Source organism: Anomaloglossus baeobatrachus, chromosome 6 (assembly GCF_048569485.1).
Source record: "Anomaloglossus baeobatrachus isolate aAnoBae1 chromosome 6, aAnoBae1.hap1, whole genome shotgun sequence".
In the NCBI taxonomy this organism is placed as follows: Eukaryota; Metazoa; Chordata; class Amphibia; order Anura; family Aromobatidae; genus Anomaloglossus; species Anomaloglossus baeobatrachus.
This window is the reverse complement of record NC_134358.1, coordinates 319735070-319747762: the sequence shown is the minus strand read 5'-3', so window position 1 is coordinate 319747762 and position 12693 is coordinate 319735070. Positions and strand designations below refer to the sequence as shown.

At 39.4% G+C, this 12693-nt stretch overlaps 1 protein-coding gene across 3 annotated transcripts in view; it reads right to left on the bottom strand.

The window, feature by feature from the left end:
• The window catches only part of PTPN3 (protein tyrosine phosphatase non-receptor type 3), a 421949-nt gene that overhangs the window by 64396 nt on the left and 344860 nt on the right, over positions 1–12693 (bottom strand). For all 3 annotated transcript variants that reach the window (XM_075314923.1, XM_075314926.1, XM_075314925.1), the window contains 4 exons: positions 9524–9681; positions 4684–4774; positions 2108–2169; positions 758–904 (listed from right to left, as the gene is read on the bottom strand). In XM_075314923.1, the coding sequence (XP_075171038.1) occupies positions 758–904; positions 2108–2169; positions 4684–4774; positions 9524–9681 (458 nt within the window). The remainder of the gene's footprint in view (positions 1–757; positions 905–2107; positions 2170–4683; positions 4775–9523; positions 9682–12693) is intronic.

The window sequence follows — 12693 nt, the reverse complement described above, 5'->3', positions numbered from 1 at the left end:
TTGTTGGCTCCAGTATTTTTCAAGGACGCCAACATTTTGGCTTTTGAATGGATGGACAAACTTCATTTCATATTTTTCCAACTATCGTGACACATATGATGGAGTTTTGCAAGTTTCTTGGCCAAGAGACCGCTATCAATGAGTTGGATGATCTGGTTTCTCTTCTCTTGGGAAATCATCTTCATAGTTTCTCTTTGACTTGAACCAGTGATCCTTTGCTTGAGAATCAACCTAATAACACACTGAGCTATTAGGGAATGTGAGAACAGGTTGTAATTTGTAGTATGCAGGAAGAAAAAGATTTTTTCAAACACCAGGAGCAAAACAGTAACAATGCAGTAACATGACAAGAATCTGCATTACTAGTCAGTTACTAGAAGTTGCTATCGGCCTCTCACTCCTACCCTCTTTTCAGAATGCTGCTGGACAAATTTTGTTCTTTCAAACACTATTTTAGCCATGTTCAGAATGAAGAGTATGGTCTGTTTTTAAGGATTAGTAGCCAATTGGTTGATCAAATTTCAGAATGCAATTAAAATCTTTATTGTGTTCATCTAGCATTGCACATTTCTTAATAAACTTGTTTTTTCAGAGATTATTTAAAAATATTTTACAAAGTATATTTTTACTAACCTAAACCAGTTAAAATATTTGTTACCATAATTTTACCCACAATTAAGGTTTGCATACATCAGTATAGCTTACAAATTACTGTATGATTCTTAAGAAGAAAGGGCAAAATTAAATAAAGACCTACCTTTCCTCGCTCTGTTAACGTTGTTAACATGATGATAAGTGTTAGTTTGTTATCCCAAACCATCTGCCAGAAATGTGCACACGTATGAGGAAGAGGGCCTTGCGTGGCAATATATCGGTTTACGATATTAGATGTTGGAATTTCCATCTGAAAAAGAAAAAGAATAAAATTTTGGTTACACTATATAGGGTGAAACTGGACATATTAAGGAAAGCAACCAATCATATTCCAGAGCCTATGTTTTTAAAGAAGATCTGAAATTGAAAGCAGAGATTAGATGGGTTGCTACAAAGATCACATCCTACATTGGGGTGTGCAAACATACAGAACACACCCTTGTAAATGCACAAATAATGCAATGTTACAAAAACAAAGGGAAAATATTGAGAAATCTCAGGAATATTTATTTTTCTGTGGCTATGGACAAACATTTTTATAGGAACTTGAAATGGTGAATTGATAGTATGAGCAGGAGTCATAGATGATATCAAAGGCTCCACCCTTATCTGCTGGGATAGGATAGACGGCATGCACAACAAACACTTCTCATCCCACAAAAATGAAGCCCTAATACTTTTATATCCATAGAAAAAAATAGAAATGTTGTTGCAATGGGTTGAGGCAAAAACAAAAAAAAAAAAATTCTGCTAAAGGGAATTTGTCATCAGATTTTTTGCTTCCATCTGAGAGCAGCATGATGTAGGATCAGAGACCCTGATTTCAGTGATTTGTCACTTACTGGGCTGTGTGTGTTGGATTTCTGATAAAATTACTGTTCTATCTGCTGCAGATCTAGTTCTGTGGATACGGAGTCCTGTATAACCCCACCTACACCACTGATTGGCAGCTTTCTTTCTATGCACAGTGTATGCGAAAACCTTCCAATCAGTGGTGGGGGCAGGGTTTTACAAAGCTTATAAAACATGAAGACCACATGGCAGCAGGCTGGCTAATCCTCTACTGATAATCTCCTGCTGATAAAACAGTAATGTTATCAAAACTACAGAAGCTGCCTTTATCTCTATTCTCCCAGTGGAGAACACTCTGGTTTCCACAGCATAAATTGACAAGCTGCAGCTCGGGAAGCCGCACCGCAGGTCAGTATATGCTGCGGAGAAACAAGCACAGTGGGCAGGAGATTTCTAGAAATCCATCTACTGTGCTCCTACTGTTTAACATAGCATTTGTACGCAGCATCCTATATTCTATATCCACATATACCCACAGACACTACTGAAACCTTTCCTTATATGAGGAAATTATTGATGGAGCTACTCCTTTTGGATTCACTTCAAATTTCTATTTACAGTCTAGCATAAAGATCAGCTTCAACAAATTGTGTTTACTTACATTCACGTAACTTGCATTTATGTAGTCTTCATTTCCCTGTAACATTACTCGCGTTGTATCATCTGCAAATAGAAAATATACAATAAGCCAAAAATGAAATCCAATCCGATCAAAGTGCCCCATACCTGTGACGTATATAGAGCCAAACAAGAGAAAAGAAGGTAGGAGAACACATGAAAAGAATACAGCGGCAACTAAAAGGCGTCATTTTTTTAAAAAGTGTGATTACTTCTGTATGGTCGCTGTGATGCCATTTTCCTGGAAATTTTAGGAAACCGGAAGCTAATGGTTGTCACCTCTATGGATAAAAATTGTTTGACATTGTCTTATCCCTTTATGTTTCAGATTTCCACAATTGCTGGGACAAATGTTTTGTATATTTTCTCATGGGTAGTGTAATTTTGCCTAACTTTTTTTGCTTATGTCTCACTCTTTAGCTGGACTAAAACATATTATATCAGATTTATACTGACATTTGACATGGATTTTCAAGGTAAGCATGTCAGCCTCATCAGTTGTTAAAGACACATTTAATAAGTTATTCTTTAAGTAAATCAGGTTCAGATATTAAAACAGTATTTATACATGGCATCCATTCACATTCGCCACTCTTACACACGTGGTCAAAATTGTTGATACCCCTCGTTAAATGAATGCAAAACCCACAATGGTCACAGAAATAACTTGAATCTGACAAAAATAATAAATTAAGAAAAAATATATGAACATTAACAAATAAAAGTCACACATTGTTTTTTTTTGTTTTTTTTTTTAATTCTGTGGAAGCATGGTTGAAAAGCAAACTCATGAAATAGGTCTGGAGATAAATGATGGTTCCTTCCTTACCTTAATATTCTGTTGCACAACCTTTTGAGGCAATCACTGCCATCAAACAATTCCTGTAACCGTCAAAGAGACTTCTGCGCCTCTCGACAGGTATTTTGGCCGCTCCTCAAGAGCAAACTGCTTCAGTTGTCTCATATTTGAAGGTTGCCTTTTCCAGACGGCATGTTTCAGCTCGTTCCAAAGATGCTCAATAGGATTTAGGTCAGAGCTCAGAGAAGGCCTCTTCAGAATAGTCCAATTTTTCTTCTTAGCCAGTCTTGGGTGTTTTTAGCAGTGTGTTTTGGGTCATTATCCTGTTGCAAGACCCATGACATGCGACTGAGACTAAGCTTTTTGACACTGGGCAGCATATTTCTCTCTAGAATACACTGATAGTCTTGAGATTTCATTCTACCCTGCACAGATTCAGGACACCCTGTGCCAGATGCTGCAAAGCAGCCCCAAAACATAACAGAGCCTCCTATGTTATGTTTCACTGTAGGGACCTTGTTCTTTTCTTGATATGCTTCATTTTTCCATCTGCGAACATAGAGCTGATATGCCTTGCCACAAAGTTCCATTTTTGTCTCATCTGTCCATAGGACATTCTCCCAGAAGATTTGTGGTTTGTCAACATGTAGTTTGGCAAATTTCAGTCTGGCTTTTTTATTATTTTTTTTCAACAATGGTGTCCTCCTTGGTCGTCTCCCATCAAGTCCACTTTGACTCAAACAACGACGGATGGTGTGATCTGACACGGATGTTCCTTGAGCTTGAAGTTCACCTTTAATCTCTTTAGAAGTTTTTCTGGGCTGTTTTGTTACCATTCATATTATCCGTCTCTTTGAGTTGTCATCAATTTTCCTCCTGCACCCACATCCAGGGAGGTTAGCTACAGTCCTATGGATCTTAAATTTCTGAATATGTGAAACTGTAGTCACAGGAACATCAAGGTACTTGGAGATGGTCTTATAACCTTTACCTTTAACATGCTTGTCTATAATTTTCTTTCTAATATCCTAAGATAACTCTTTCCTTCGCTTCCTCTGGTCCATGTTGAGTGTGGGACACACCATGTCACCAAACAGCACAGTGAGTATCTGTAGCCCTATATACAGGCCCACTGACTGATTACAAGATTGTAGATACCTGTGATGCTAATTAGTGGAGACACCTTGATTCAACATGTCCCTTTTGTCACATTATTTTCTGCGGTACTATCATTTCTGTCCAGGGCTATTTCATGAGTTTTATTTTTTAAAAAATTCTGTGGAAGCATGGTTGAAAAGCAATGTCTGATTTTCATTTGTTCATTTTCATAGATTTTTTTTATTTATTATTACTTTTGTCAGATTCAAGTTATTTCTCTGACTATTATGGGTTTTTCTTTCATTAAACGAGGGGCACCAACAATGTTGGCTATGTGTGTATATGACACCTATTAGAGTTTTCCATTATTACAGTGCATGGCACCCATTTTGCAATTAAAGGGAGTTTCAAAAATAGGGTGACCCCTCTACGACTTTCATATTCCTCAGTATGATATGCTGCATGGAAAGGAGTTGTATAGTTGGTACAATTCATTCAAAGCTTTACATAATATACAAATTAAACTATTACCACACATTCATGAATGCAGAACACATGCTATTTTGAAGAATGTGCCACAGGTATCTGGAGAAATGATTAGTCTAACTGCATTTTTTGTTTTTGTTTTTTTTTAAATTAAAGAATTTGGTATACATACTCACAGGGCAACACATCTTTATATCGGTTTTTATCCATGTTTTGACCAGTCTTTGAACAAGTAATAGCAAGACCTGGTTTCTTCCGATATAATTGCTGTAAGAAATGAATGGTAATAGAATTAAATGTTATTTATATGTAAAGCAGACATGTTAAAACAGGTAAAATACACATTTTACACACAGAAAATAATTGTGTGCTTTTTATCTCTTGTATTCTATGTTACTCGTGAACAAAAAGGTATCAGATACAAATATAATTCCTCTGAGGCACAAAGTCGACACATTGTCATCATGACTTGACGCAATACTCAACTTGGAAAACCCAAGCCAGTGCTGATCTGTGGCATGTGCTATTGGCAGGGAGATCCAGCAAGTCAGTGAAGATATTACACTAGTAAAATGATTCTAAACAAACAAATAAAGCTAAAAAGTGAGTGGTGTATTGCCAAGGTGCATGGCGCATTCTTTGATTTTACATATTGGGCACATCTGAACTAATTACCAATATTGTACATAGTTATGATCATCTCAAATTGCAATAATTTCAAGTTAAAATTCTCAAAAGAGTAGAAATTATTTTTTTACAAACTCAATATGGTAAAAAAAAAAAGTTTGGTTGATCTGAAATTGAACTAGCTGCCAGATTGCTGGACGGTCGGTTTATGTGACGCTGTGGCAAAGCAGTCTGACGGTCACAGTTGGTACCATGGGAGTCTCCGGATGTGAACTCCGGTTACCTGAGTGACGTCACCGCTTCTCACCACTGGGGTCAACCTCGTTGCCCTCAGTCTGTGTTCAGAGGAAGCAGTGAGCGGTCACAATTTTTTCTGTCATTTCAGCCTCTGGCTGTAGCAGAGCTAAGGATCGTAATGGGATGTTGTGTGGATTACGTCGGACCTGAGAGGGTGCTTTGCGGGTTAATAAATAGATGAAAGAGAGTCTCTGTCTGTGTTTTTTACTTCAAATAAAGGATTTTTCTGTGTTTGTGTTTATTTATTTTGACTTACAGGGTAAGTAATGGCGATGTCTCATAGACGCCTCCCAATTACTAACCCAGTGCTTGATGACAGCTGTGATTTTTGATAAATCACAGCTATCATCAACGCCATATTTTACCTTGATTGCCAGCGCACCAAGGCAATTGGCATGAGCTGGGTAAAGCTCCAGAATTGGTGCATGTAATAGTCGTGACAATTCTGGGGCTGCTGCAGATTGGTATTTTTAGGTTAGGATGGGACAATAACAATGGCTCTTACCACCCTGATTAAACCAACACTCATTTTAAAAAATGGTATGGAATCCTCTCTATTTTTGAGAACCAGCCAAGGTAAAGCTGACAGCTAAGAGTTTCAGCCCGTAGCTGTCTGTTTTGCCCACACTAGTTATCAAAAATAGGGCAGGAGCTCATGTCATTTTTTTTTATTTTTTTTTTTACAGTGGTACATCAGCCAATCATAGCCATGCTAATACTTGACAAGACTGTGATGGGGCCAGAAGTGCCCATACTGGAAAAGCTTGCTGACTGTCTGTTGTGCAGCCGCCATTCAACAAGCTTTATTCAGATGACAAACCCGAGCGGGAATCAGATATACAGGTAAAAGTCTGTGTCCGGGTCCAGGATCTGATCACCTAGTGTTCAGTACGAACCCCAAACTTTATAGTTCGGGTTTGTTCATCTCTAATCTTCTTGCATTCTGCACTTCTGATATAGTTTTGAAAAGGACAGTTACACTGAAACAAATTTGATAACCTCAGTTTTTCAATATGACAAATCACATGCTAAAGCAAAGGCAGCAGACACCTAAAGAGGTTTGGTCACTCTGTATTTTAACAAATGTGTTGGGCATATGACCTTGTGGCACTTAATAAAATATAAGTAATGTATTACGGGTTCTCCTGCTTTACTGTTAGTGTCGCCTTTTCAAAGACTGCACATCTCATCCACATAATGGCTACTGATGAAGATGCATGTGACCAAACAAATATATCAGTTTCCTCCAACTAAGGGCTCGTTCAGGTGACCATATAGTCAGATATTAGATAGCACAATGACCCATGTCATACAGTGTGGGAAGTGCAGATGACTAATTTTTATCACTGACCATATCTGTCTGTAAAAAAAAAAGTTTGTTTAAAAGAACTGAGAGTCCTCAGTGGTTGATACCTTTTAATGGCTAACTGAAAGAACTGAGAGTCCTCAGTCTTTTCAAACAAACTTTTTTTTATCTCTACTGGCTAACACGGTAAAAAGATATATTTTACCTATGTCAAAAAAAAAAAATCACCCGATTCAAGTCTGTGAGTGCAAGAAAAAAATAAGATGCCAGAGTATGTCATTAGGTTTTTACGGATACATTACAATTCTGTAGAATAAGAAACTGTAAATGGTGCGGTAAATGATTAATTACTGCTACTGTAAAAAATAGGTTGTATATGGAATGCACACAGACAAGTAAGAAAAAAATAATCATTCAACTTGTCTGGATGAAAATCGGGGCAAGTTTTCTATACGGTCATGTGAATCTACCGCAAAAAAAGAGCATTCCCAAGCACAGTGATTATTGGAAGATACTAATGCACAGGTCTGATCACATGTTCCTCCATCAACAGCCATTTTGAGAGATAAAGAGGTATGCTGCCTGTAAGGAAAGCTGTATCAACAAGTGCAGGCAAAAATCCTGTTACACGTATATAGTGGTAAGGGAATGCATAGACATATTCGATACACACTTGTTAAAAACCCAGTACAAGCCCTTTAAAGTGATTGATTACTTTATTTTTATTTTAAGTTATCCCTCATCACCTGCTTGACTTCCACTCTATTCAGCTATGGCTGTGATCTTGGCATCAGTGGCGGGTACAGTGGCTGGATTAGTGAATTATTCCACATCCTAGCCTAGTGCTTCTTAAACTGCGATGCTGAACTCGCCAGTGAGTTATCATGCTGTGTTTTGCTCTGTACTCACTAAGTGTAATGGTGGCGTCAGACTCTGTTCACTCTGCAGAGTCTGACTGGCAACCTGATGTCTTTTAGCTGTTCAGCCAGAGTCTGGATGTCGACTGTTTTTATGTTCACTGCTCATCAGTCGAGCAGGAGTTAATCCCTGCTGGCTTGTGACCTGCTGTTAGGAGCTCAGGTTGTTTTCAGTTTCTGGTGATCAATTGTAGGATATCCTGTGTGGTGTGGAAATATCCCTGTTGCCAGTTTATTTCCTCCCTGTATCTTATTTCTTCCTGCGCACATATTGTCTCTCCCTTGTGTCTGATTGCAGTGTGTATGTGTTTGGGTTCTCCCCTGTCTGCGTTATTTGTGGAGTTTGTTACTTCAGTTCCTGCCTTTCCCCAGAAGTGAAGGAGAGGGGGTATTAGACCAGGGTTTGGACAGGAGTTAGGGTTATGCTGGCGGTCCAGAACTTGCCACCACAGGTTGTACCTCTGGAATAGCTCCCAAGTCTGAGGGCCAGTTTAGGTGCCCTTGCTTCAGTTACCCATCACTCATGTGACAGGATTCCACTGCTACAATTTGGTGATGCCAGTGAAGAGGCAAGTTTCATAGAATTGATTATATTCTGCATGGTTGTTTCTCTGGTTGTAAGAATATTTAGTATAGCAACAATTTGCAATGTTATTTTGGGCTCAAGAGACAAGGAAAGGAAAATGTAAAGCTATAAAATATTATTAAGGATAGCATCACATTCTCTCCAACCTTGGAGTACGTATACAGATAGAAGCCACATTATTAGGCTTCCTGCAGACATAACTATTGTACCTATATTGAAAGGAAACCGATCAGCAGGGTTTTTTTTATTTTTTAGGGGTTTTTTTTAAAAAAGTAATTCAAGCATGATATAGGGAGTGAAAGCCTGATTCAAGTGATGTGTTTTTTATTAGGCTGTGTTGCCATTTCAATAAAAGCAATATTTTATCAGCAGGAGATTATTTCTACAGGACTACCTGTATTGTGCCTGCTAGTCAACTGCTTTGTGTAATCCCATCCTCACCCCGATTAACAGCTCCCTGTCAATGTACAGTGTACAGAAACAGAAACTGGCCAATCAGTGGTGTGCTTGGGGTTATACAGAGCTCAGCATTCTAAGCACTGCTAGATCTACAGCAGAGAAAACAGTAAATGTATCAAAATGATAACCTGCAGACCAGTCGGTGACACATTGCAGGAATGAGGCTCTCAGCAGCCCCTACATAAATGCAGCTCTCAGATGACATAGCCAAAACTTGGTGACAGATTTCCTTTAACCATTTTATCACTGACATTGCATGGTGTAATTGCAGCCCGTCCTAGTCACATGTCAGTACAGGCTCTAGATGTACAGCTCCCAAGACCTGGGTTTCAACTCACAAGAGCTGTATCACATACCTTAATCAGCTGCTGGCTTTGATATGGGAAGAACTATTTTACGACATGTTCTGCTTGACTCAAGCTGTAACCACCCACCATGACACCGATTCATCAAAGTAATTACACCAGAATTCGGGGAGAACACTTTTCAGATGCTCCAGACTCATTAATGAATCAGGCGCCTCTTACTACAGCACACCCGCCCATCAAGACCGTTGTGGATCCATGACTATCAAGAATGTGAACCTAACATTTTTGCAGGCTACTCTTCAATTGGTGGCATATTTTTTCTTACTGAAGCATATGATGAAAAAGCAAATTCCCTCATATCTGGTTATTTACAAATTAATAATGTTACCACCGTTTAAACAGCATTTACATTAATAAAAGTGAGAGCAATTTACCTGGCTTGTCAAAGAGAAAAGAATGTATTCATTAAAAAAGAAAATCATTGAATTTTACATCAACAATAAAAATATAATTAACCTCAAACTGAATGAGAACAATTCCAGTCTCGAGGCCTTTAGTAAGTTGCTCCATAGATCCCTGCAATGTGTCGCAGTACTCTGTGGGAAGTATGGCTGGTGGAAAACACTGGAAATCTGCTTCATCGCCTGATTTCAGCTCTCCAAATGGCTTTACAACTAAAAAAAGAAGTCCTCATTATTCATTTTCAATCTTTTCAACATGACCTTTATAGCGCTAAGATAAGTACAGTGCCTTGCGAAAATATTCGACCCCCTTGAATTTTTCAACCTTTTCCCACATTTCAGGCTTCAAACATAAAGATAACAATGCTAATGTTATGGTGAAGAATCAACAACAAGTGGGACACAATTGTGAAGTTGAACGAAATGTACTACTTAACTTTTTAAAAAATAAATAACTGAAAAGTGGGGTGTGCAATATTATTCATCCCCTTTAAGTTAATTCTTTGTATCGCCACCTTTTGCTGCGATTACAGCTGCAAGTCGCTTGGGGTATGTGTCTATCAGTTTTGCACATCGAGAGACTGAAATTCTTGCCCATTCTTCCTTTGCAAATAGCTCGAGCTGAGTGGGTTGGGTGGAGAGTTTGTGAATAGCAGTTTTCAGCTCTTTCCACAGATTCTCGATTGGATTCAGGTCTGGACTTTGACTTTGCCATTCTAACACCTGAATACGTTTATTTGTGAAACTTTCCATTGTAGAATTTGCTTTATGTTTTAATCATTGTCTTGTTGGAAGACAAATCTCCGTCCTAGTCTCAGGTCTTTTGCAGACAACAACAGGTGTTCTTCAAGAATGGTCCTGTATTTGCTTCCATCCATCTTCCCATCAATTGTAACCATCTTCCCTGTCCCTGCTGAAGAAAAGCAGGCCCAAACCATGATGCTGCCACCACCATGTTTGACAGTGGGGATGTTGTGTTCAGGGTGATGAGCTGTGTTGCTTTTACGCCAAACATATCGTTTGGCATTGAGCCCAAATACTTTGATTTTGGTTTCATCTGACCAGAGCATCTTCTTCCATACGTTTGGTGTGTCTCCCAGGTGGCTTGTGGCAAACTTTAAACGATACTTTTTATGGCTAGATTTGTGCAGCGTACGACTGATTGTTCTCCTATGGACAGACTCTCCAACTTCAGCTGTAGATAATAATAATTATTAATAATAATAATAATAATAATAATAGATCTCTGCAGTTCATCCAGAATGATCATGGGCCTCTTCGCTGCATCTCTGATCAGTCTTCTCCTTGTTTGAGATGAAAGTTTGGATGGACAGCCGGGTCTTAGTAGATTTGCAGTAGTATGATACTCCTTCCATTTCAATATGAACGCTTGCACAGTGCTCCTTGGGATGTTTAAAGTTTTGGAAATCTTTTTGTAACCAAATCCGGTTTTAAACTTATCCAAAACAGTATCAAGGACCTGCCTGTTGTGTTCCTTGGTCTGTATGATGCTATCTGTGCTTTAAACAGAACACTGAGACTATCACAGAGCAGGTGCATTTATACGGAAACCAGAATGCACACAGGTGGCTTATATTTATCATCATCAGTCATTTAGGACAACATTGGATCATTCAGAGATCCTCAATGAACTTCTGGAGTGAGTTTGCTGCATTGAAAGTAAAGGGGATGAATAATATTGCACGCCCCAATTTTCAGTTATTTATTTTTTTAAAAGGTTTAAAATAAGCAATAAATTTCGTTCAACTTCACAATTGTGTCCCACTTGTTGTTGATTCTTCACCATAACATTAACATTTTTATCTTTATGTTTGAAGCCTGAAATGTGGGAAAAGGTTGAAAAATTCAAGGAAGCCGAATACTTTCGCAAGGCACTGTATATACAGTATGTCAGGTTGATACACAGTATATCTGGCTTTATTTTCCGGTGCCATCACATTTATATAATGAAGTAGGAAAAGGAAAGATGCAAGACAATAAAAACTACCATGCCACTGCACAGTGAAGCCTCTGTGTAAGTGACCTTGTAGAGGAAGAGTTAGGGTAAGTTCACACAGTGCGTTTTTCGCGGCGTTTTTGCGCAGTTTTCGGGTGCGTTTTTACTCAGAAAACTGCATGACTTTGCTTTCCCTGCAAAGTCTATGAGTTTTCATTTTTGCTGTCTGCACACAGCGTTTTTTTTCAGCTGCGTTTTTGTGGTGCCACAAAAACGCAGCATGTCAATTATTCCCGCGATTTTCATCCATTGTGTGCAATGGGATGTTAGAAACGCACCAAAACGCACCAAAACGCAGCTATTTGCATTTCTCATTGCGTTTTTCAAGACCAAAAACGCAGCTATAAACGCAGGAGGTGGGTAGTAAAGTGACATGTACAGGAAGAGGATTCCTTCTGTCAGTAAACACAGAAGCGTGAATCCTCCCGGTACCGTCACCGCTGCGTCCACCTCCCGTCCTGTGCATGTATGCTGCCGTGCGGCGCCATGTTCGGGCGGGAGGTGGAAGCGGCTGCGAAATCAAAAGTAAACAGTAGAAAAAAAAAAGTCATACTCACCTGTCTGCGGGGTCCCGGTGCCATGCCCGCTCCCAACTCCTCCCGGCACTGCCGTGTGTGCAGTCTCCCCGGGTACGTATGCCTGCAGGATGCAGGACCTGGCGATGGATCACCTGATGCAGTCACCTGACGCGTCAGCTGATCGTACGTCTCGGGCTGACGCCAGCGCCCGGCCGGTTTCACATATCAGCGGATGCGTCAGGAGACTTCATCCCTAATTACCGGCAGCTCCTGTAGCGATCGGACGGGATCAAACTCCGCCCCAGGAGCTGCCGGTAATCAGCACATAAGTGAGTATTTTTTTTTTTCTTTTGCACCGATGCATCTGCTGATTGTATAAACGGCTTTTATACAATCAGCTGATGTGTGATGTGATTCAGGCACTTGATCCTGACACATCATCTGATCGCTTTGCCTTCCAGCAAACCGATCAGATGATATTGGATCCGGATTGTACAGCGTGGGACCCTTGACCCAGGATTACTGCGGAGGGGGGGTTCTTTATTTCAATAAAGATGGAGTCACTAATTGTGTTGTGTTTTATTTCTAATAAAAATATTTTTTTGTGTGTTGTGGTCTTTTTATCTTTACTAGAAATTCATGGTGGCCATGTCTAATATTGGCGTGACACTATGAATTTCGGGCTTAGGG